Source organism: Apodemus sylvaticus, chromosome 5 (genome assembly GCF_947179515.1).
Source record: "Apodemus sylvaticus chromosome 5, mApoSyl1.1, whole genome shotgun sequence".
NCBI lineage: Eukaryota > Metazoa > Chordata > Mammalia > Rodentia > Muridae > Apodemus > Apodemus sylvaticus.
Genome location: NC_067476.1, coordinates 14,047,165 through 14,072,885, shown reverse-complemented (window position 1 = coordinate 14,072,885; position 25,721 = coordinate 14,047,165). Strand labels below are relative to the sequence as shown.

The 25,721-nt window shown below is 42.0% G+C and overlaps 2 protein-coding genes across 2 annotated transcripts; both read left to right on the top strand.

The window, feature by feature from the left end:
• Positions 1-3,373: 3,373 nt before the first annotated feature.
• LOC127685282 (complement C5-like) lies at positions 3,374-10,618 on the top strand. The gene is made up of 6 exons (XM_052182289.1): positions 3,374-3,447; positions 6,348-6,430; positions 6,671-6,733; positions 7,064-7,126; positions 7,484-7,681; positions 10,153-10,618. Exons 1-6 carry the CDS (start codon positions 3,383-3,385, stop codon positions 10,161-10,163), a joined length of 483 nt encoding a protein of 160 aa, XP_052038249.1. The 5' UTR covers positions 3,374-3,382; the 3' UTR covers positions 10,164-10,618.
• A 6,632-nt stretch (positions 10,619-17,250) lies between these two features.
• Positions 17,251-24,502, top strand: LOC127685281 (complement C5-like). The gene is made up of 6 exons (XM_052182288.1): positions 17,251-17,328; positions 20,244-20,326; positions 20,566-20,628; positions 20,953-21,015; positions 21,374-21,571; positions 24,009-24,502. The coding sequence occupies exons 1-6, from the start codon at positions 17,264-17,266 to the stop codon at positions 24,017-24,019; spliced, it is 483 nt and encodes a 160-aa protein (XP_052038248.1). The 5' UTR covers positions 17,251-17,263; the 3' UTR covers positions 24,020-24,502.
• Positions 24,503-25,721: the final 1,219 nt, after the last annotated feature.

Here is a 25,721-nt window from a genome sequence, read left to right as displayed (position 1 = left end):
ATTATTCCTGACCTGGAACATGGGCCACACTCCTCACATAAGGAAATGTGTGGGCATGTAGGCCCACATCAGAGTTCTCCATGTTAATGAGGAACCTAGAGGATAGGGGGGCTTAGCCAATAAGCTTCCCTTCTCAGACATTCCTCCCTGCAAAATGTATTTAATCTCAGATCCTGAGAAAAGGGTTATGAATCCATTTTTTGCCATGAACAAGCAAAACTGTTTAAAACCATGGACTGTGTATTAGTCAGGGTTCTCTAGAGTCACAGAATTTATAAGTAGTCTCTTTATATTAAGGGAATTTGTCGATGACTTACAGTCTGTAGTCCAACTCCCCAACAATGGTCAGCAGCAGCTGTGAATGGAGTCCAAGAATCTAGCAGTTGTTCAGTCCCACAAGGTAAGCAGGGGAAGAAAAGAGTGAATCTTCCTTCTTCCAATGTCCTTATGTAGGTCTCCAGTAGAAGGTGTGGCCCAGATTAAAGGTGTGCTACCAGGCCTGGATCAGGGACTTGCTTTGTCCCAGACGTCCTTGAACTAAGAGATCTCCCTGTCTTAATCTTCTGGGTTTCATAGCCATTGAGCCTCAAGTTCTACATGCCAAGATCCAGGTCAGAAACTTGTATCTCCCAGCATGATTAGGATCACAGCTGAGCCTTCCAATTCTGGACTGTAGTTCATTCCAGATATAATCAAGTTGACAACTAGGAAGAGCCACTACAGACTGCCTCTTTCCTCAAGATCCACTGTGGGGAGCCATGGAGAAAGCATTCGACTATAGAGCTGCAGCTTAATTCTCCTGTAGAAGACCTCTCTGTGCTCCCAGCCACAAATGCCACCTAGGACAATCACCACTGGGACAAACCATGAGCTCTGTCAGAATGCAGGCTGAGCAAGCCATGGTGAGCAAGCCCTCCTCCATAGTCTCTGCATCAGCTCCTGCCCTGACTCCCTCAGTGATGGACCAGGAGTGAAACTGTGAGCTGAAACAAGCCCTTTCCTCTCCAGGTTGTTGTTGGTCATGGTCCTTGTCACAGCAATAGCAACCCCAACCTGGTCCTCAGAGCCCCTCACAGTATCATTAGCCCAGGAGTGACACTGAACACAGCTGGGCCCTCCACCTTAATTATTTATCAAGAAAATCCCCACTGGCTTGCCTACAGGACAGTCTAGTGGTAACCTTCTCAACTGAAGTTCCCCTTCTCCAAGCTGATGTGAAAGTAGCCAGCACGCTAGGGGAAGCCATCTGGTCTCCACCTTAGGGCAGAAACTAGGAGACAGTTGTGGGAGGTTCAGTGACCCTCGGGGTTTCCAGCAGAGCTGAGGATCCATCTACAATATTTGTACAAAATAAGAGTCAACTTGTGCAAAGGTCACATATTAAAACCCAATTGGCACCTGTCTTTGAACTATATTTAGAAGACAGCTAGATTTAGCAGTTTTGATTAAACAGTTGAGATGTTATGAATTGTTGAGAATGTTTATTTGTTAAATGTTTTCTCCAAAAGTGGTTTGAAAACAGCACTTCTAGTATTTGCCATGGGGCACGAAAGGCTCTCCTTTCCTCACACTTGAAGTATAACTATTACGTATGTTAACCGGGCGTCCCTTCACTCGCTCAAGTTTTGTTTCCCGAAAATGACCACAAAAGTCCTGTTTGTTTTAACTTGACCTATCTTTTGCAACCCAGTTTAATCATTTTACAGGTTTTCTTTTGAAATAAATGAACTAGATAGTCAAATAACAGTGGAAGATTTTTTCCATTTCAATGATATGTATAAAAGAAATACTACTAGTAAAATCGTGTATAAAATTTTTCTTGGTGCTCCTTTTACTTTTATCAAACTCGGTATTAAAGTGTTGGTAAATAAAACGTTATTGATTTGGAGTAAAGGATGTCATTTCAGTGTGACCAAAAACATCTGATATACAGGACTATGTTTAGACATCTCTTTATTACTATTGCTATTATAATTACCGTCATTGTATAGACAGGGTTTCATGGTGCCAAGCCTGGGCGAGGATGACCTATAACTTCTGATCCCCCTGACTCTACTCCTGAGTGCTGTGGTCATAAGGGCACACTGCCATGCCTGATACTGGGGCAAAGCTGGGGATCTGCCCAGGGCTGAGCACACTAAGCAGGCATTTTACGGATGGAATACACCTCCAGTCCTGGCCATTTCTTTTGTTACCTCAAAATACAACACATTATATACTAATGTATAAATGAACATTAACAGAAGGAAGATGTAAATAAAAATTTGAGCATAAAACAAAAATAAATTTTTAATTAAAAATTTAATTTTAATTAAAAATCTAAAAGTTACCGTCTACTTAATTTTTCTTAATTATAAATGAATTATGAAGATCAGCTGTTGTGAGGTCTAGCTGTGCATGCTTCTAATCCCAGCACTTGGGAGGCAGAGGCAGGCTGATCTCTATGAGTTTGAGGCCAGCATGGTCTATACAGTAAATTCCAGGACAGCCAGGGCTATGTCGAGAAACTCTGTCACTGAACACCAAAAGTTTTAGAAAGAAAATAAACTGCCATCGGGAATACTATTGGTTTTTGTTCATAATTGAGTTCTTGTATTAAGCTATTGAAATCCTCGCAGAAAAGCATAAATACTTCAAATAAAATATTCTGTTACTGACTGAATGAGAATTTTGGAAGTGTGACATGTAGATTTACAGACAGACACACGTCCCCTCTTGAGCACCGAGTGTCTGGTTAGGAAGTGGCATAAGCATCTCCGCAGGGTCTCCATCCACCCACGACCTTTTCCCACCCAATGTCCCATTTCTTCTCTAGACTGGCATGGACCATTCTGAAGACCATGTCACCCTTTGACTATGACCAGTACTGAGGATACCACTATCACTTCTCTAAGGCAGTCTCGTTCATTCTAAAACCATCCATTGAAAATGAAATCCAGGTGAGTCTCCTCTCAATCTCAGGAACAAATGGAATCTACCAGAAGCAAGTTTGAAGGTGGCATGAACCACCTTGAAGGTGACAGAAGAAAGCCAGAGCCAAAGCAACTCCTGGCTCCTGGCACTGAGCCGCTGTTCACAGGGGCAAGCACCGAAGTTAGATTAGAGTCCTTTTACCCATGAAAAGAAGTCCCCAGGTTTAAGTTAATGTTAAACACTCCTCTCTTTAGTACTGGACCTGATAGGATGTGAAAACCTATTTTATGTTCCTCAGAACACCCTCTCTTGCCCATCTCTTGAGTTTAGTTTCTCACTTAAAGATCTTTTTCTCTGACATTAATAATTAACCAGAGAACTAATTTAACCAAATTCTTCAAACTCAGTTTATTTAAAAGGAAAGTGGTTACAGGAAGGCCAGGCTGGAGCGCTGATGTCACTTCCAGCCATGGGCCTTTGGGGAATGCTTTGCCTTTTAATTTTCCTGGGCAAGACTTGGGGACTGGAACAAACGTAAGTAACAGAGCCGTCTTCATTTTCCTGGGGACCTTAGTGGCGGTGAGTGAAAAGGAGGTTCAGCGGGTTGTGCTAATTTGAAAATAACTGTCCTCTCTGAAATAGTAAATGGACAGCCTCAGCCCCACGCGAGAAAGCTGTGGAAGGGAACTGATTTGGTGAGAGGCCAACAGCACAACCGTTCCTGCGGAACAGCCTCCTGTACGAACGACAGAAAGGACTATTCATTTTCTTATTTAACAGAAAGCAAAAGCAAGATCATCAATTTTCTTGGCGTTCATTGCTTACTAGTCCTTGGTGCTCAGTTTGTGCTTTCTGGGTCTAAGTGCAGTTAAACCAGGATAACTTGAATATGGCAGTCTAATAAATCAAGTCATCACTGACCACAAATTTAATAATATATCAGATTACTTTATAGTGGGTCTTGAGGCATTCTCATCTAAGGAATCAAAATCAAAGCCGTAGTTGTAATTACTTCTATATTCATGACCCAATTTGACATTTAATTTAATTGTTATCAAAAACTTGTCCTTTTAAAATGGTGATTGTCATGGACACTAATATCTTAGTATTGGAAGTTAACTGAACATTACCTCACTGAACTTTATCTATCTATCTCTCTGTCTGTCAATCAATTTATCTATCCATCTATCCATCTATCTACCTATCTATCTAAAGATAAGGTTTTGCTGTGTTGTCCAGGTCTATCTTGAACCACATGCCCTCGTAAATCTCTGGCTGCAGTTCCCTGGCTAGTTGGTACTACAGGTGTTTGCCAATATGCTGAGCCTACTTAGTCCACATATGATGACAAGTCCAGACAGGAAAAGTGCCTGGCCAATGGTCACCCTGATAGAGAAAGAGGATTTTTAATGAGGTGTCCTGTCCACTGCTTCAACAGAAATGCATCTGTAGAGAGGCAAATGTAAGGACAACCTAAACAGAGGCCATAAGAAAGCCACATATGTCTGCTCTGAGATGTTATTGCAAGACCACAGCCACCTCATCACCTTAGCTTCTTTGATTTATTCTTTTTGACAGACAAGATCAGGGAGGACAACATTAAACACCAGAACCCAAGCCCTCGTGATTTGTGTCCTGAGTGAATTCTTCCTGGTCTACCATATTGGCCCTTATATGAAAGTAGCTCTTTTCTTTCTCTGAGAACATGAGAGAGTGCGCCATTTACAGCACAGTGGTTAAGCATTTTGATTCAGAAATTTTTTTTGAACCTCATTCAAGCAAGCTTTCGTCCCATTGAGACAAAATACTGGACACGGGCAATTTAAAAGAGGAATTTATTTCAAAGATTTCAGAGGTTTTAGCTGTCACTTACTGGAAGGGGGTGGCAGTTCCTGTTGGGGCAGGTCAGAAGTAGAGAGAGGATACCTGCACTCAAGAGGCCACCCCTCCTCCTTTGCATGTTGTCCCTTGGTCTATGGCATGCTGTCATCATCCACATTCCAGGTCTGTGGATGACAGTCCTTAGTTGATTAATTCTCCCTGAAAACAACCCACAGTCACAATTGGCTAAATGTGCGAAAAGAACCTGGAGGAAATGGAAGGAAGCTTTGCAAATGTCTGCAGAAAAAGAGAAACAACACAAGTACTGTCCTTGTCTGTGCGAGTTGAAGGGGCTGAGCTTCTGAGAGTGTGGGAAAATTATCACGATGAAATCTCTTCCTATGCACAGGCTGCTGCATCCACCAGACCAGCTTATATAGAGGGAAGTTCTGTGGCCAGTGTCTTAAAACATTTATGTATTTATTTGTGCATGTGTGTATGGAGGAGGCGTAGACATGCACATTACACAGCTGACATGTGGAACTCGGAGGACACCTAAGAGTCAAGTCTCTCCTTCCCCTATGTGGGTTCCTGGGGTCAAACAGAGCTTCCCCCATCTGTGTGTTTGTTCTATCTCCCTCTCCCTCTCCCTCTCCCTTTTCCTTTCCCTCTCCCTCTCCCTCTCCCTTTTCCTTTCCCTCTCCCTCTCCCTCTCCCCCCCCCAATCTCTCTCACCTTATCATCCCCTGCTCCTCCCCCACCAACACTAGACTGTAAACTCCCTAAGGACAAGGCCTTTCTCTGTGTTGGTCATTTTACCTCAGTAACTCAGCATCATTGGGACTTGGTTAAATTCTTGTGGAACTTCTGATGGTCATCATGGTAACCCTGATGTTCTCCTTCATTGACCCCATGATCTGTCTGCAGGGTAGACGGTATTCTTCTTGTTTCCCATGTGAGATGGACTAACTTGTCAGACTCAAACGTACTAGGACAAATATGTGTGTCTGCTCTGACATCTGCGCCACCTCCATCCAGTGCATGTCTGATCTCAGTGACGTGCTCACTAAACAGTTCTGAGTGAAGGGTGCTGGCCAGGTTACTTTACTCTTTAAACAAGCCGTACTTGGCTTCCAGATAGAAGTTTGTTCATATGAGGTATGAATTTCACTGGCAAGATGTCTTTCTGGAGACATTATTATCCATGTTTTACTATATTGTAAATTTAACTTATACATTCTTGGATTAAGTAAAATCTGAAATTGTCAACAACTCTCAACCCCAGATTGCTGTATTAAAATAAAATATGTCAGAATATAATATGATAGGAAAAACTAAATGTTGAACAATCTGTTATCTTTGAAATGTTCAGTTATGTTTACTTATTGTTTAAAAATCTTTCCTCCAAACATTTACTTAGGGGATGTGTGTGTGTGTGTGTGTTTGTGTGTGTGTTTGTGTGTGTGCACTCACACATGCACACACTCTGGCACAGATGCCTGCAATCATGTCCATATATATTCTCACCTCCTCAAATAGAAACTATTAGATTGACTCTTGGTAACTAAAACTATCTGATACCCACTGTGATGTCAAACATTTGACTTTCACAGACATGGCAGATGGACGGTCAGGGCTAAGCACAGAGACGATGCTTCAACAACTGGGACTACATACTTTAAAGTTAAAGAACATGGTAATCCTCAGCCATCCATTTCTTCCACCCATTAATCCTTCTCGGTAATGTAACTGATACAAACCCCTCCCAGTGCAGATAGTGCATCCTGCCTGGGTGACGGGAGGTGCTGGCTGGGTCTAGGGCAGTTAACGGTTGTTACAGCTTGTTAGAGGCTCACCACGATGTAGAATAGAATATTGTCGTGGGACTCTTTTAGGAAGATTTGATGTCTTCCCCACTTCCTTCTCTCCCTCACAGATAAAGCTTACAGAACAACTGCCATGGCCGCAACTGATCTGCAACACACGGTGGAAAAGCGAGGTACTCTGACACTCAGGTGACTGTTCAGGAGTCTGCAGCCAGCTTGCCGGCTGGCCCCAAGGAAGCCAGCCAGCCTTTGTAGATCCATGTTCTTCTTAATAGATGTGGTGCAGTCCTCAGGGGAGCCTGGTTTCCTGAGACCTTTCTAGGTTTATGGTTTTAGGAAAAAATAAACAATTATGCATGAGTTAAGTAGTTACATAAACAGATGTTTAACTCCAAGTTGATCAGAGTGTTGAGAGTTGATCCTGTGGGGAACAAGATCAATTTCTAAGCAATATACAACACTGACCCTGAACGCTCCTACCCCATTCATTCTTTCCTACACAGAAGGACATGACATGTGTCACCACCTGCCAACCCAGTGTCTGAAACAGAAGATAGAAGAACAAGGTATTGTGCAAGTTCAATGAAGCCATAAACCACTGCCATCACAGCATTCAAAGGGCCGGGAAAAATAAGACATGGGGTTTCCCCAGTTAATGCAGCAGGTGGGAAAAGGGCAGATGTAAAGGATTAGTTCACCCCTCAAAAACATTCATGAGAGTAATTTCAGGATTTTATTGGCCATATCCTTAACCTGAAACAGTTCTCTCTTCCTTTCATGCCTTAAGCTATCTACAAGACTTGTTTTCCACAAAGACATTTGGGGAGGGAGGCTTTGATGGCAGAGAAAATGTCAGTAAGATTCTCAGGCCCGAGGTGTCATGCACACTGGTGATACAGACTTGTGTGTTGCCACCATTTCAGCTTCTAAATACAAACATCCAGTGATCAAGAAATGCTGTTATGATGGGGCCAGACAGGACCTATATGAGACCTGTGAGCAGCGGGCTGCCCGCGTGAAGATAGGCCCGCTCTGTGTTAAAGCCTTCACTCTCTGCTGTACCACAGCCCAGCAGATCCTAACACACAGCACCTTTAAGTACAAACCTTTGGTACATGACCGTAAGTACAACATTTTCTCTCAAAACCTTTCCAAATATGGGTAATTTCTAAGAAAAGCAGTTTTCTGTTTTTCCCCCAGCTTTTTCTAAATTACTTTATTTTTTTAATTGGTCATTTTATTTATTTACATTTCAAATATTATCCCCCTCCTCAGTTTCCCCTCCATAACCCCCCCTATTCCCTCCACATCCCCCTGCTTCTATGAGGGTGCTCCCCCACCCACCCACCCACCCACTCCTGCTTCAGTGTGCTGGCATTCCCCTACACTGGAGCATCAAGCCTCCGAGGGCCAAGGGGCTCTCCTCCCATCGATGCCAGATAAGGCCATCCTCTGCTACATATGCAGCTAGAGTCATGGGTCACTCCATGTGTACAATTTGGTTGGTGCTTTGGTCCCAGGGAACTTTGGGGAGTTTGGTTGATTGATATTGTTGTTCTTCCTTTGGGTTCCTCCAGTCAACCCTCAGACTGAGCACAGGGAACAAAATGGAGGAGTTAGGGGAAGGACTGAAGGAGCTGGAGGGGTTTGCAACCGCATAGGAAGAAAAGCAGTTTTCATGTCCTCCTTGCAACTAAGAGTTGAAAGGCAGATAACTTGCAATGCCCAGAAGGAAAGTCTGTTGGTTTTTTGGGTGGTACAGTGGAAACACTATAGCACCCAGCAGAGAACACTAGTTCAGAGCCGAGGCCCCATGAAACCAGAGGCATCTCATTATGCAGGGTCAGAAGAGTGTTTGTTCTGAGTCTCAGACAAGAGCCTGAGATGGCCCCCAGTTGGCCTCCAGATGACAAATGCAATGATCCTGTCACGGTCACTAAGACCTGAAATCTTCTTTTTATGTCAGCCTTACTAGGTGTTTCAGAATTAAAAGACTTTAATAGTCTTAAAACTTTAAGGACTCTCATTTCTATATTGTCTTTAAGAAAACTAACAAGGGGTATGAAACATTTCTCATTTTACTCTTGATTTTCTTTTATTTCTTTTATTTGTTATAATGTATAGATAATATTATATATTATGTATACATTCTACATGTATTATGTTATACATTGTATGTGTATATATATGTATATATCATATGAAAATGTATATGTGTATTATGTCTATATTGTATGCTATGTATGTGTATATTATACAATATATATTGTGTAATAATGTTATATCATATATAATATAATATATAATATAAACACATCCTTTCCCCTTTCCTCTACTCTCTCCCAAACTGCCAGTATAATCCTTTGCTCTCTTTTCATTGCTATTACATCCATGTATGCATATATATGCACATGCACATATATTCCTAAATATAACCTGCTTAGTCTGCATACTTGTATATATGTTTTCAGGGCTGATCACTTGGCACTGGATAGCCAGTTGGTGTGTTCTGCCCTGGGGAAGAGGTTTGCTCCTGCTACAGCATTCCTTAAGGACCCATAGCTCTCTGTGTAGAGTTGAGGCCTCGTGGTCTTTCCTCCACTCTAACATGTCTACTGCTGTGTCCGTGCCCAGCTCACATTTGGGTAGATAAGTGGGCAAGACTGTATGATATAACTTATGACATTACCAGGAGACATAGTCTCACAGCCAAACCCTTGATCCTCTGCCTCACAACTGCCTGTGACTCCATAAGATCAATCCCTCTTCTGGCCACCAAGAGCACCTACTCATGCACCCAGACCCACCCACAGACGCACAAACATGTGCATGCTTAAAACAAAAGAAATCTTTAAAGAGAGAATGAAAGGGTGCATATAAGCCTTTGGAGTATTGGGAATATTAAGTATTTCCTGTATGGCACTTCACTTTTGACTTCCTATATAACCTATTGTGTACAGTGTGCCCTCAGGAGCACAGGTGAGGAGACTGGTTGGAAACTGGTGAAGCAGGTGGTATATCTAACCTACTGCCCTGACCTACTCTGTGTTTGTTATATGGGCAGAACAGAGCAAAAATGAATTGCTATAAAAAAAAAAGGTGTTGGTAAATTTTCAGGAAACTGAATTGTAATTGTTACCTCTAAGGCTCAGGCTATATAAACCCACACACGATCAAAGTACAATTCTTAGGTTTGTTTAAGAGGAGTTTTGAAATGCTGAGAAACAACATACCAAACTGCTGAAACAAATAGGCCTTTTCTCCCAGGTGAGTGGGTATAACCCTTAATTGGTACCAATATTGATACAAGCAAACCAGGTGAAACTATCATATAAAATTGGAAAAATTGGATATTTACTAGATGATTTACCTGGTTACTCAGCTGACATTAAATAGCACTTAAGGATCAACTATTTTGAGGAAATACTTGGAACAAACTCTAGATTCATAATAACCTCTTCTAGGAAGATAATCATCAAAGATAAGCAGAGTCGGAAGGTATGGCCAACCGATGACTGACTAAAATTGAGACCCATCCCATGGGCAAGAACCAATCCCTGGCACTATTAACAATACTCTGTTATGGTTGCAGACAGTTCCTAACATAACTGTCCTCTGAGAGGCTCCACCCAGCAGCCACTGGAAAGAGATGCAGAGACCCAGAGCCAAACACTAGATGGAGCTAGGGGAGTCTCATGGAAGAGCTGGGGAAGAACTGAGGTACCTGAAGGCAACAGGGACTCCACAGGAAGACCAACAGAGTCAACTGACCTGGACCCTTGGGGGTTCCCAGAGCCTGAATTACCAACCAAAGAACAAGGACTGACTGGACCCCAGCCTCCTGCACATATGAGCATATGAGCAGCTTGGTCTTTATGCTGGTTTCCCAACAACTAACTGGAGAAGCTGTCCCTGAATCTGTTGCCTGCCTGCCTGCCTGTGGATCCTGTTCCCTTAAATGATCTGCCTTGTCTGCTCTCAGTGAGAGAGGATCCACCTAGTCCTGCAGGGATTTGATGTGTGTGTGGGTAACACCCAAGGTGTGGTCCTGCTTCACAAAGAAGAGGAGGGTGGAATGGGGGGAAGATCTGCATGAGGGGGTATTGGGAGGAGATGGGGAGTTGATATTGGGATGTAAAGTGAATAAATACATTTAATTAAAAACAAATATGGCATTGAAGAAATATTATTTTTATTGGCTTCTGTAGGTGAGGCTTCAGTCTAATCTTGTATTTATTTGATGTTTCAAATGTTAATGCATGTTGATGTTTTTAACTTTTCATTGGAGCTGAATAATACGCCAACAAAGGATTTGTTTTCTCTAACTACACTGTGTGTGTCTATGTATAGGTATGCATGTATATATGTGTATGTGGCATATGTATGTGTTCACATAGGTGAGTGCACATATTTACACGGATGTGTGTCCACACGAGGAAGCAAGAGGTACATATTCAGGTTTCTCCTCAGCCACTCCGCACTCCATTATTTTTGAGACGTGATCTCTCATTGAATGTGGAGCTCCCTGATTTGGCTGCCGGGATGTGACCCGGGATCTTATGGCCCTGCCCTGCCTCTCCCATGCTGGGAATGCAGTGCCCTGTGTCTGCATGGCTGTTAGGAACCCAAGCACAGGCACTTAACGCTGGTGCAACAAGCACTGTGCTGACTGAGCCTCCCCCAACTGCGATTTCTCTGACTTGAAGAGAGCATTTTCAAGGAATTAGGGATTCCTTTTCTTAAAGGGAATAAAGGATAGTTTATGCCCAAAGAATCTATGACTAATGAATAAAGGATAGCACAATTTCTTTGAACTTTAATAAAAAATTACATGAATAACTTTTGAGATTAATATTTAATATCTAATTGTAAACAAGACAGAAGGAATTAATAAATGATTTATATATATATATAATTTTATTAATAAATTATTTGTTTTCATTTATTTTTTTGTTTTGTTCTTTTGTTTTTTGTTTCTTTGGAGACAGGGTTTCTCTGTGTAGCCCTGGCTGTCCGGGAACTCACTCTGTAGACCACGCTGGCCTTGAATTCAGAAATCCATCTGCCTCTGCCTCTGCCTCTGCCTCCCACATGCTGGGATTAAAGGCATGCCCGACCACTGCCCAGCTTGTTTTCATTTATTATTAATGATTTTAATTAAGAAATTTACTTATAATAATTTATTATATGTTATATATTACATCTATAACAGTCTGTCATATTTATAAATGCATTTATAATATCTATAATAATAGACTGTATTATATAATTATACAATAATTGCATGTCATGTATATATTATAAAATATAAAATTAAGTATATATATATATCATATTATACATGTTATATTATGCTATATATTATAACATATTATATTAAAGGCATGTGCCACCACTGCCTGGCTGAGTTGAATTTCTTTAGTATTAATATTCCTATGGAATGAAGCTAAGCAATGTAGACAACATCTAGCAAAGGTTCCTACTAAAATACAATGAAGATAAATTTTGATGTTCTAAATGCTTTTGCTTCCTAGTAATGGTAGGAATGATCTTACACATAAATAATCCCAAAGCACAAGGGCAGTAATCATATGTAAATGGCTAGCCTGTCAGTGCCTATGTATCTAAATCGCTGCTGTTTTAAGTGTTTCAGTAAGATGGGTAGTGTCAATGTGCCTCTCTAATAAGGAAGACCCTGCTAAACTATCAAAAGGAGTAGTTTCCTGACTTGTTGCATAATAAGCTGAATCCATATAATTTTAACAATGTTTCCACTTTCTCAATCTTCCCCTTTTGACTGTAGCAGCAATAAAATACCATAGTTTTAATTCGTGTTTTCTCAAATTCTCTATGTATTCGTTGGAAACAAATGAGTGGATACTTTCCATACTGGATGGCATAAAGCGAACACACACATGTGCACCATTAGAAAATGCCATCCTGCAGTCCTTGGTATACTGTACCTGACCACAGCAAGTCTCCTACAGTCGCACTCTCTTGGTGACCCTCAGTGGAGGGTGATTCTTCATACTGAGAAGCTCCAATCATCCAACCCGAATCCCCCATGTTGTTCTGCCTACCCCGATGTTCCCACCCCATTCCTCTCTCCTTTAAGAGATGGCATTCTTCTTTACAACCGGGTGCTATTCTATACACTCTCACCGTCGCTCCCATGCCTAAGGCACTCAGTCTCCCCGTCCTCATCAATCTTTGTCTCCGAGTTAGAGGCAGTCACTTTACCTGACATCCACGCACTTGCTGCATCCAAAGGGAAGCAGGAGGCAGTGGAGCTAAAGGAGAGGATGAGACACACTTAACCCACCACGTGGGGCTTATGTTTATTTTCCATAGATCCCAAGGCCTTCTTTCTAGTTACACTACAGAGCCATAGCAACACAAATGTGTGATACTGGCACAAACCCAGATATGTCGATCAATAAAATAGAGGACAGGGAAATGAACACATGAAGTTGCAGCCATCTGATTCTAGACAGGAGTTCCAAATGAGGAACGTGGTGTTTTTGTTTTCTTACTCCTGAATGATATTTCCTTTTATTCTTTATTAATGTTGTTATCTGACAACATTTATACACTGTATTCTGACTACTCTTCTCTTGCCATCTCGTATCTCTCTCTTGCTGGTCCCTACCACATTCATGACTTTGGGTTTGTTTTGTGACCCATTTAGTTTCATCAGGACCATCTGGAAGAAGGTTTCAGTCAATGGCCTTGTGGGGAGTTTTTTAGATCAAAACTATAAGAGATGAATTTGTCTTAGTCTGAACAATCAAATAACCCTCACCTTGTGTTTGCTTGAGTAACAGGAAAGGCGTGAATAAGAACACTCGAGAGAAACTGCTCAGTGGTTTACAGCAATGGCTTAAACACCGTGTGCAAGAGTCCCAGAGTCCCATGCTGCTTTCTCAGTGGGACCCTGGGATGTGTATGAGGGGGAATATGTGGATTGCGGTGCTGCCCCGATCTTGTACACCCAGAGTGACTCCAGTGTACACTGAGAATTTCCCCATGAAACTTTGTTTTGGTGAGCATTTTTCAAAGCTAAACGTATTTTAATCCAATTTAAAATACACACCCACCCTACACCAAGCCAATGGAATAAGAAGAGGTACTTTGCTTTAAGGTTCCCCAAGTGGAAACATTTTGCGCTACCCTTGTGTAGGATGCGCTACCCCATGCCAGAATATCTGATAAGGTAGAGCAGGCTGAGACACAGAGACTGGGTGAGCACACACCTGGGGCTTGGGTGACTCCCTGCTCCCTGCACAATTCCCGGCTGAGAATACGTGCCACATTCCTCACATAAGGAAATGAGTGGGCATGTAGGCCTAAATCAGGGTTTTCCATGCTAATGAGATCGTCCCAGAGGGCTTAGCCAATAAGCTTCCCTTCTCAGACTTTCCTCCCTGCAAAAGGTCTTTAATCTCAAGTTGGGCCCTGAGAAAGGGGTTATGCATCCATTTTCCACCACGAACAACCAAGAAACAGTTTAGAACCGTGGACCATGTATTAGTCAGGGGTCTCTAGAGTCACAGAATTTATAAGTAGTCTCTATATAGTAAGGGAATTTGTTGATGACTTACAGTCTGTAGTCCAACTCCCCAACAATGGTCAGCAGCAGCTGTGAATGGAGTCCAAGAATCTAGCAGTTGCTCAGTCCCACTGTGCAAGCAGGCAAAGAAGAGAGAGAATGAATCTTCCTTCTTCCAATGTCCTTATGTTGGTCTCTAGTAGAAGTTGTGGCCCAGATTAAAGGGGTGTGCCTCCAAGCCTGGATTTGGGATTTGCATTGTCCCAGATGACCTTGAACTGAGAGACTGTCTTAATCTCCTGGGATTCATAGCCACTGTGCCTCAAGTTCTCCATGCCAAGATCCAGGTCAGAAACTTGTATCTCCCAGCCTGATTAGGATCACAGGTGAGCCTTCCAATTCTGGACTGTAGTTCATTCCAGATATAGTCAAGTTGACAACCAGGAAGAGCCACTACAGACTGCCTCTTTCCTCAAGATCCACTGTGGGGAGCCGTGGAGAAGGCATTCGACTACAGAGCTGCAGCTTAATTCTCCTGTAGAAGACCTCTCTGTGCTCCCAGCCACAAATGCCACCTGGGACAATCACTGCTGGGACAAACCATGAGCTCTGTCAGAATGCAGGCTGAGCAAGCCATGGTGAGCAAGCCCTCCTCCATAGTCTCTGCATCAGCTCCTGCCCTGACTCCCTCAGTGATGGACCAGGAGTGAAACTGTGAGCTGAAACAAGCCCTTTCCTCTCCAGGTTGTTGTTGGTCATGGTGCTTGTCACAGCAATAGCAACCTCAACCTGGTCCTCAGAGCCCCTCACAGTATCATTAGCCCAGGAGTGACACTGAACACAGCTGGGCCCTCCACCTTAATTATTTATCAAGAAAAGCCCCACTGGCTTGCCTACAGTCTAGTGGTAACCTTTTCAACTGAAGTTCCCCTTCTCCAAGCTGATGTGAAAGTAGCCAACACACTAGGCGAAGCCATCTGGTCTCCACCTTAGGGCAGAAACTAGGAGACAGTTGTGGGAGGTTCAGTGACCCTCGGGGTTTCCAGCAGAGCTGAGGATCCATCTACAATATTTGTACAAAATAAGAGTCAACTTGTGCAAAGGTCACATATTAAAACCCAATGGACATCTGTCTTTGAACTATATTTAGAAGACAGCTAGATTTAAGCAATTTTGGTTAAACAGTTGAGATGTTATGAATTGTTGAGAATGGTCATTTGTTAAACGTTTTCTCCAAAAGTGGTTTGAAATTACCACTTACTGGTATTTGCCATGGGGCAAGAGAGGCTCTCCTTTCCTTGAAGTATCACTATTACGTATGTTAACCAGGCTCGCTCAAGTTTTGTTTCCCAAAAATGACCACAAAAGTCCTGTTTGTTTTAACTTGACCTATCTTTTGCAACCCAGTTTAATCATTTTACAGGTTTTCTTTTGAAATAAATGAACTAGATAGTCAAATAACAGTGGAAGATTTTTTTTTCCATTTCAATGATATGTATAAAAGAAGTACTAGTAAAATAGTGTATAAACTTTTTCTTGCTGCTCCTTTTTCTTTTAACAAACTCTGCTCCTTTTTCTTTTAACAAACTCGGTATTAAAGTGTTGGTAAATAAAATGTTATTGATTTGAAGTAAAGGATGTCATTTCAGGGTGACCAGAAACATCTGACATACAGGACTAGGTTTAGACATCTGTTGCTTCTGACATACAGGACAATGTTTAGACATCTATTGCATCTGACATACAGGACAATGTTTAGACATCTATTACTATTGCTATTATTATTGTCATTGTTATAGGCAGGGTTTCATGGTGCCCAGCCTGGCCTCAAGCCCACTATATTGGCTAGGATGACCTGTAACTTCGGATCCCCCTGCCTCTACTCCTGAGTGCTGTGATCATAAGCACACACTACCATACCTGATATTGGTGCAAGGCTGGGGATCCACCCAGGGCTGAGCACACTAAGCAGACACTCTACCAATGGAATTCATCTCCCGCCCTGGACAGGTACTTTGTTACCTTAAAATACAACACATTATATACTAATGTACAAATGAACACTAACAAAAGGAAGATGTAAATAAAAATTTCTAATGAACATAAAAACATAAAAATAAATTTAAAAAAATCTAAAATTTACCTTCTGCTTAACCTTTCTTAATTATAAATGAGTTAAGAAGATCAGCTGTTGTGAGGTCTAGCTGTGTATGCTTCCAATCCCAGCACTTGGGAGGTAGAGGCAGGATGATCTCTATGAGTTTGAGGCCAGCATGGTCTATACAGTAAATTCCAGGACAGCCAGGGCTTTGCAGAGAAACTGTCTCTGAACACCAACATTTTAGAGAGAAAATAAACAGTCATAGGAAATACTATTGATTTTTGTTCATATTGAGTTCTTGCATTAAGCTATCGAAATCCTCACAGAAAAGCATAAATACTTTAAATAAAATATTCTGTTACTGACTGAATGAGAATTTTGGAAGAGTGACATGCGGATTTACAGACAGACACACATCCCCTCTTGAGCACCGAGTGTCTGGTTAGGGAGTGGCATGAGCATCTCCTCAGGGTCTCCATCCACCCACGACCTTTTCCCACCCAATGTCCCATTTCTTCTCTAGACTGGCATGGACCATTCTGCAGACCATGTCACCCTTTGACTATGACCAGTACCAAGGATACCACTATCACTTCTCTAAGGCAGTCTCGTTCTTTCTAAAACCATCCATTAAAAATGAAATCCAGGTGAGTCTCCTGTCAATCTCAGGAACAAATGGAATCTACCAGAAGCAAGTTTGAAGGTGGCATGAACCACCTTGAAGGTGACAGAAGAAAGCCAGAGCCAAAGCAATTCCGCAAGCACCGAAGTTAGAGTCCTTTTACCCATGAAAAGAAGTCCCCAGGTTTAAGTTAACGTTAAACACTCCTCTCTTTAGTACTGGACCTGATAGGATGTGAAAACCTATTTTATGTTCCTCAGAACACCCTCTCTTGACCATCTCTTGAGTTTAGTTTCTCACTTAAAGATCTTTTTCTCTGACATTAATAATTAACCTGAGAACTAATTTACCCAAATTCTTCAAACTCAGTTGATTTAAAAGGAAAGTGGTTACAGGAAGGCCAGGCCCGTGGGTTTATGTCACTTCCAGCCATGGGTCTTTGGGGAATGCTTTGCCTTTTACTTTTCCTGGGCAAGACTTGGGGACAGGAACAAACGTAAGTAACAGAGCCGTCTTCATTTTCCTGGGGACCTTAGTGGCGGTGAGTGAAAAGGAGGTTCTGCAAGTTTTGCTAATTTGAAAATAACTGTCCCCTCCGAAATAGTAAATGGACAGCCTCAGCCCCACATGAGAAAGCTGTGGAAGGGAACTTATTTGGTGAGAGGCCAACAGCACAACTGTTCCTGCGGAACAGCCTCCTGTACATACGACAGAAAGGACTATTCATTTTCTTATTTAACAGAAAGCAAAAGCAAGATCATCAAGTTCTTGGCGTTCATTACTTACTAGTCCTTGGTGCTCAGTTTGTGCTTTCTGGGTCTAAGTGCAGTTAAACCAGGATAACTTGAATATGGCAGTCTAATAAATCAAGTCATCACTGACCACAAATTTAATAATATAACAGATTACTTTATAGTGGGTCATGAGGCATTCTCATCTAAGGAATCAGAATCAAAGCCGTAGTTGTAATTACTTCTATATTCACGACCCAATTTGACATTTAATTTAATTGTTATCAAAAACTTGTCCTTTTAAAATGGTGATTGTCATGGACACTAATATCTTAGTATTGGAAGTTAACTGAACATTACCTCACTGAACTTTATCTATCTATCTCTCTGTCTGTCAATCAATTTATCTATCTATCTATCTATCTATCTATCTATCTATCTATCTATCTAAAGATAAGGTTTTGCTGTGTTGTCCAGGTCTGTCTTGAACCACATGCCCTCGTAAATCTCTGGCTGCAGTTTCCTGGCTAGTTGGTACTACAGGTGTTTGCCAATATGCTGAGCCTACTTAGTCCACATATGATGACAAGTCCAGACAGGAAAAGTGCCTGGCCAATGGTCACCCTGATAGAGAAAGAGGATTTTTAATGAGGTGTCCTGTCCACTGCTTCAACAGAAATGCATCTGTAGAGAGGCAAATGTAAGGACAACCTAAACAGAGGCCATAAGAAAGCCACATATGTCTGCTCTGAGATGTTATTGCAAGACCACAGCCACCTCATCACCTTAGCTTCTTTGATTTATTCCTTTAACACAGACAAGCTCAGGGAGGCCAAGATTAAACACCAGAACCCAAGCCCTCGTGATTTGAGTCCTGAGTGAATTCTTCCTGGTCTACCATATTGGCCCTTATATGAAAGTATCTCTTTTCTTTCTCTGAGAACATGAGAGAGTGCGCCATTACAGCACAGTGGTTAAGCATTTTGATTCAGCAAAATTTTTTGAACCTCATTCAAGCAAGCTTTCGTCCCATTGAGACAAAATACTGGACACGGGCAATTTAAAAGAGGAATTCATTTCAAAGATTTCAGAGGTTTTAGTGGCAGTTCCTGTTGGGGCCGGTCAGAAGTAGAGAGAGGATGCCTGCACTCAAGAGGCCACCCCTCCTCCTTTGCATGTTGTCCCTTGGTCTATGGCATGCTGTCATCATCCACATTCCAGGTCTGTGGATGACAGTCCTTAGTTGATTAATTCTCCCTGAAAACAACCCACAGTCACAATTGGCTAAATGTGAGAAAAGAACCCGGAGGAAATGGAGGGAAGCTTTGCAAATGTCTGCAGAAAAAGAGAAACAGCGCAAGTACTGTCCTTGTCTGTGCGAGTTGAAGGGGCTGAGCTTCTGAGAGTGTGGGAAATGTGCACGATGAAATCTCTTCCTATGCACAGGCTGCTGCATCTGCCAGACCAGCTTATATAGAGGGAAGTTCTGTGGTCAGTGTCTTAAAACATTTATGTATTTATTTGTGCATGTGTGTATGGGGGAGGCGTAGGCATGCACATTACACAGCTGACATGTGGAACTCGGAGGACACCTAAGAATCAAGTCTCCCCTTCCACTATGTGGGTTCCTGGGGTCAAACAGAACTTCCCCCCCCCCGCCTGTGTGTATGTTCTCTCTCTCTCTCTCTGTCTCTCTCTCTCTCTCTCTCTCTCTCTCTCTCTCTCTCTCTCTCTCTCTCTCCCTCTCCTTACCATCCCCTGCTCCTCCCCCACCAACACTAGACTGTAATCTACCTAAGGACAAGGCCTTTGTCTGTGTTGTTCATTTTACCTCAGTAACTCAGCACCAGAGGGACTTGGTTAAATTCTTGTGGAACTGCTTATGGTCATCATGGTAACCCTGATGTTCTCCTTCATTGACCCCATCATCTGTCTGCAGGGTAGACGGTATTCTTCTTGTTTCCCATGTGAGATGGACTAACTTGTCAGAATCAAACGTACTAGGACAAATATGTGTGTCTGCTCTGACATCTGCGCCACCTCCATCCAGTGCATGTCTGATCTCAGTGACGTGCTCACTAAACAGTTCTGAGTGAAGGGTGCTGGCCAGGTTACTTACTCTTTAAACAAGCCGTACTTGGCTTCCAGATAGAAGTTTGTTCATATGAGGTGTGAATTTCACTGGCAAGATGTCTTTCTGGAGACATTATTATCCATGTTTTACTATATTGTAAATTTAACTTATACATTCTTGGATTAAGTAAATTCTGAAATTGTCATCAACACTCAATCCCAGATTGCTGTATTAAAATAAAATATGTCAGAATATAATATGATATGAAAAACTAAATGTTGAACAATCTGTTATCTTTGAAATGTTCAGTTATGTTTACTTATTGTTTAAATCTTTCCTCCAAACATTTATTTAGGGGATGTGTGTATGTCTGTCTGTGTGTGTGTGTGTGTGTGTGTGTGTGTGTGTGTGTGTGTATGTGTGTCTGTGTGTGTGTCTCTGTGTGTGTCTGTGTGTGTGCACTCACACATGCACACACTCAGGCACAGATGCCTGCAATCATGTCCATATATATTCTCACCTCCTCAAATAGAAACTGTTAGATTGACTCTTGGTAACTAAAACTATCCGAAACCCCCTGTGATGTCAAACATTTGACTTTCACAGACATGGCAGATGGACGGTCAAGGCTAAGTACAGAGACGATGCTTCAACAACTGGGACTACATACTTTAAAGTTAAAGAACATGGTAAACCTCATAGATTCGTTTTTCCACCCCAGTAATCCTTCACGGTAATGTAACTGGTACAAACCCCTCCCAGTGCAGATAGTGCACCCTGCCAGGGTGACGGGAGGTGCTGGCTGGGTCTAGGGCAGTTAACGGTTGTTACAGCTTGTTAGAGGCTCACCACGATGTAGAATAGAATATTGTCGTGGGACTCTTTTAGGAAGATTTGATGTCTTCCCCACTCCTTCTCTCCCTCACAGATAAAGCTTACAGAACAACTGCTACGGCCGCAACTGATCTGCAACACACGGTGGAAAAGCGAGGTACTCTGACACTCAGGTGACTGTTCAGGAGTCTGCAGCCAGCTTGCCTGCTGGCCCCAAGGAAGCCAGCCTTTGTAGATCCATGTTCTTCTTAATAGATGTGGTGCAGTCCTCAGGGGAGCCTGGTTTCCTGAGACCTTTCTAGGTTTATGGTTTTAGGGAAAATAAACAATTATGCATGAGTTAAGTAGTTACATAAACAGATGATTAACTCCAAGTTGATCAGAGTGTTGAGAGTTGATCCTGTGGGGACAAGATCAATTTCTAAGCAATATACAACACTGACCCTGAACGCTCCTACCCCATTCATTCTCTCCCGCACAGAAGCACATGACATGTGTCACCACCTGCCAACCCAGTGTCTGAAACAGAAGATAGAAGAACAAGGTATTGTGCAAGTTCAATGAAGCCATAAACCACTGCCATCACAGCATTCAAAGGGCCGGGAAAAATAAGACATGGGGTTTCCCCAATTAATGCAGCAGGTGGGAAAAGGGCAGATGTAAAGGATTAGTTCACCCCTCAAAAACATTCATGAAAGTAAATTCAGGATTTTATTGGCCATATCCTGAACCTGAAACAGTTCTCTCTTCCTTTCATGCCTTAAGCTATCTACAAGACTTGTTTTCCACAAAGACATTTGGGGAGGGAGGCTTTGATGGCAGAGAAAATGTCAGTAAGATTCTCAGGCCCTGAGATGTCATGCACACTGGTGATAAAGACGTGTGTGTTGCCACCATTTCAGCTTCTAAATACAAACATCCGGTGATCAAGAAATGCTGTTATGATGGGGCCAGACAGGACCTATATGAGACCTGTGAGCAGCGGGCTGCCCGCGTGAAGATAGGCCCGCTCTGTGTTAAAGCCTTCACTCTCTGCTGTACCACAGCCCAGCAGATCCTAACACACAGCACCTTTAAGTACAAACCTTTGGTACATGGCCGTAAGTACAACATTTTCTATCAAAATCTTTCCAAATATGGGTAATTTCTAAGAAAAGCAGTTTTCTGTTTTTCCCCCAGCTTTTTCTAAATTACTTTATTTTTTTAATTGGTCATTTTATTTATTTACATTTCAAATATTATCCCCCTCCTCAGTTTCCCCTCCATAACCCCCCCTATTCCCTCCACATCCCCCTGCTTCTATGAGGGTGCTCCCCCACCCACCCACCCACCCACTCCTGCTTCAGTGTGCTGGCATTCCCCTACACTGGAGCATCAAGCCTCCGAGGGCCAAGGGGCTCTCCTCCCATCGATGCCAGATAAGGCCATCCTCTGCTACATATGCAGCTAGAGTCATGGGTCACTCCATGTGTACAATTTGGTTGGTGCTTTGGTCCCAGGGGAACTTTGGGGAGTTTGGTTGATTGATATTGTTGTTCTTCCTTTGGGTTCCTCCAGTCAACCCTCAGACTGAACACAGGGAACAAAATGGAGGAGTTAGGGGAAGGACTGAAGGAGCTGGAGGGGTTTGCAACCGCATAGGAAGAAAAGCAGTTTTCATGTCCTCCTTGCAACTAAGAGTTGAAAGGCAGATAACTTGCAATGCCCAGAAGGAAAGTCTGTTGGTTTTTTGGGTGGTACAGTGGAAACACTATAGCACCCAGCAGAGAACACTAGTTCAGAGCCGAGGCCCCATGAAACCAGAGGCATCTCATTATGCAGGGTCAGAAGAGTATTTGTTCAGAGTCTCAGACAAGAGCCTGAGATGGCCCCCCAGTTGGCCTCCAGATGACAAATGCAATGATTCTGTCAAGGTCACTAAGACCTGAAATCTTCTTTTTATGTCAGCCTTACTAGGTGTTTCAGAATTAAAAGACTTTAATAGTCTTAAAACTTTAAGGACTCTCATTTATATATTGTCTTTAAGAAAACTAACAAGGGGAATGAAACATTTCTCATTTTACTCTTGATTTTCTTTTATTTCTTTTATTTGTTATAATGTATAGATAATATTATATATTATGTATACATTCTACATGTATTATGTTATACATTGTATGTGTATATATATGTATATATCATATGAAAATGTATATGTGTATTATGTCTATATTGTATGCTATGTATGTGTATATTATACAATATATATTACAATATATAATATAAACACATCCTTTCCCCTTTCCTCTACTCTCTCCCAAACTGCCAGTATAATCCTTTGCTCTCTTTTCATTGCTATTACATCCATGTATACATATATATGCACATGCACATATATTCCTAAATATAACCTGCTTAGTCTGCATACTTGTACGTGTGTTTTCAGGGCTGATCACTTGGCACTGGATAACCAGGTGGTGTGTTCTGCCCTAGGGAAGAGGTTTGCTCCTGCTACAGCATTCCTTAGGGACCCATAGCTCTCTGTGTAGAGTTGAGGCCTCGTGGTCTTCCCTCCACTCTAACGTGTCTACTGCTGTGTCCGTGTCTAGCTCACATTTGGGCGGACATGTGGGTGAGACTGTATGATATAACTTATGACATTACCAGGAGACATAGTCTCACAGCCAAACCCTTGATCCTCTGCCTCACAACTGCCTGTGACTCCATAAGATCAAACCCTCTTCTGGCCACCAAGAGCACCTACTCATGCGCCCAGACCCACCCACAGACGCACAAACATGTGCATGCTTAAAACAAAAGAAATCTTTAAAGAGAGAGTGAAAGGGTGCATATAAGCCATTGGAGTATTGGGAATATTAAGTATTTCCTGTATAGCACTTCACTTTTGACTTCCTATATAACCTATTGTGTACAGTGTGCCCTCAGGAGCACAGGTGAGGAGACTGGTTAGAAACTGGTGAAGCAGGTGGTATATCTAACCTACTGCCCTGACCTACTCTGTGTTTGTTATATGGGCAGAAGAGAGCAAAAATGAATTGCTATAAAAAAAAAGGTGTTGGTAAATTTTCAGGAAACTGAATTGTAATTGCTACCTCTAAGGCTCAGGCTATATAAACGCACACACATTCAAAGTACAATTCTTAGGTTTGGTTAAGAGGAGTTTTGAAATGCTGAGAAACAACATTCCAAACTGCTGAAACAAATAGGCCTTTTCTCCAAGGTGAGTGGGTATAACCCTTAATTGGTACCAATATTGATACAAGCAAACCAGGTAAAACTATCATATAACATTGGAAAAATTGGATATTTACTAGATGATTTACCTGGTTACTCAGCTGACATTAAATAGCACTTAAGGATCAACTATTTTGAGGAAATACCTGGAACAAACTCTAGATTCATAATAACCTCTTCCTATCATCAAAGATAAGCAGAGTCGGAAGGTATGGCCAACCGATGACTGACTAAAATTGAGACCCATCCCATGGGCAAGAACCAATCCCTGGCACTACTAACAATACTCTGTTATGGTTACAGACAGATCCTAACATAACTGTCCTCTGAGAGGCTCCACCCAGCAGCCACTGGAAAGAGATGCAGAGACCCACAGCCAAACACTAGATGGAGCTAGGGGAGTCTCATGGAAGAGCTGGGGAAGAACTGAGGTACCTGAAGGCAACAGGGACTCCACAGGAAGACCAACAGAGTCAACTGACCTGGACCCTTGGGGGTTCCCAGAGCCTGAATTACCAACCAAAGAACAAGGACTGACTGGACCCCAGCCTCCTGCACATATGTAGCATATGAGCAGCTTGGTCTTTATGCTGGTCTCCCAACAACTAACTGGAGAAGCTGTCCCTGAATCTGTTGCCTGCCTGCCTGCCTGTGGATCCTGTTCCCTTAAATGATCTGTCTTGTCTGCTCTCAGTGAGAGAGGATCCACCTAGTCCTGCAGGGATTTGATGTGTGTGTGGGTAACACCCAAGGTGTGGTCCTGCTTCACAAAGAAGGGGAGGGTGGAATGGGGGGAAGATCTGCATGAGGGGGTATTGGGAGCAGATGGGGAGTTGATATTGGGATGTAAAGTGAATAAATACATTTAATTAAAAACAAATATGGCATTGAAGAAATATTATTTTTATTGGCTTCTGTAGGTGAGGCTTCAGTCTAACCTTGTATTTATTTGATGTTTCAAATGTTAATGCATGTTGATGTCTTTAACTTTTCATTGGAGCTGAATAATACGCCAACAAAGGATTTGTTTTCTCTAACTACGCTGTGTGTGTCTATGTATAGGTATGCATGTATATATGTGTATGTGGCATATGTATGTGTTCACATAGGTGAGTGCACATATTTACACGGATGTGTGTCCACACGAGGAAGCAAGAGGTACATATTCAGGTTTCTCCTCAGCCACTCCGCACTCCATTATTTTTGAGGCATGATCTCCCATTGAATGTGGAGCTCCCTGATTTGGCTGCGGGATGTGACCCAGGATCTTATGGCCCTGCCCTGCCTCTCCCATGCTGGGAATGCAGTGCCCTGTGTCTGCATGGCTGTTAGGAACCCAAGCACAGGCACTTATGGTGGTGCAACAAGCACTGTGCTGACTGAGCCTCTCCCAACTGTGAATTCTCTGACTTGAAGAGAGCATTTTCAAGGAATTAGGGATTCCTTTTCTTAAAGGGAATAAAGGATAGTTTATGCCCAAAGAATCTATGACTAATGAATAAAGGATAGCACAATTTCTTTGAACTTTAATAAAAAATTACATGAATAACTTTTGACATGAATATTTAATATCTAATTGTAAACAAGACAGAAGGAATTAATAAATGATTTATATATATATAATTTTATTAATAAATTATTTGTTTTCATTTATTTTTTTGTTTTGTTCTTTTGTTTTTTGTTTCTTTGGAGACAGGGTTTCTCTGTGTAGCCCTGGCTGTCCGGGAACTCACTCTGTAGACCACGCTGGCCTTGAATTCAGAAATCCATCTGCCTCTGCCTCCCACATGCTGGGATTAAAGGCATGCCCGGCCACTGCCCAGCTTGTTTTCATTTATTATTAATGATTTTAATTAAGAAATTTACTTATAATAATTTATTATATGTTATATATTACATTTATAACAGTCTGTCATATTTATAAATGCATTTATAATATCTATAATAATAGACTGTATTATATAATTATACAATAATTGCATGTCATGTATATATTATAAAATATAAAATTAAGTA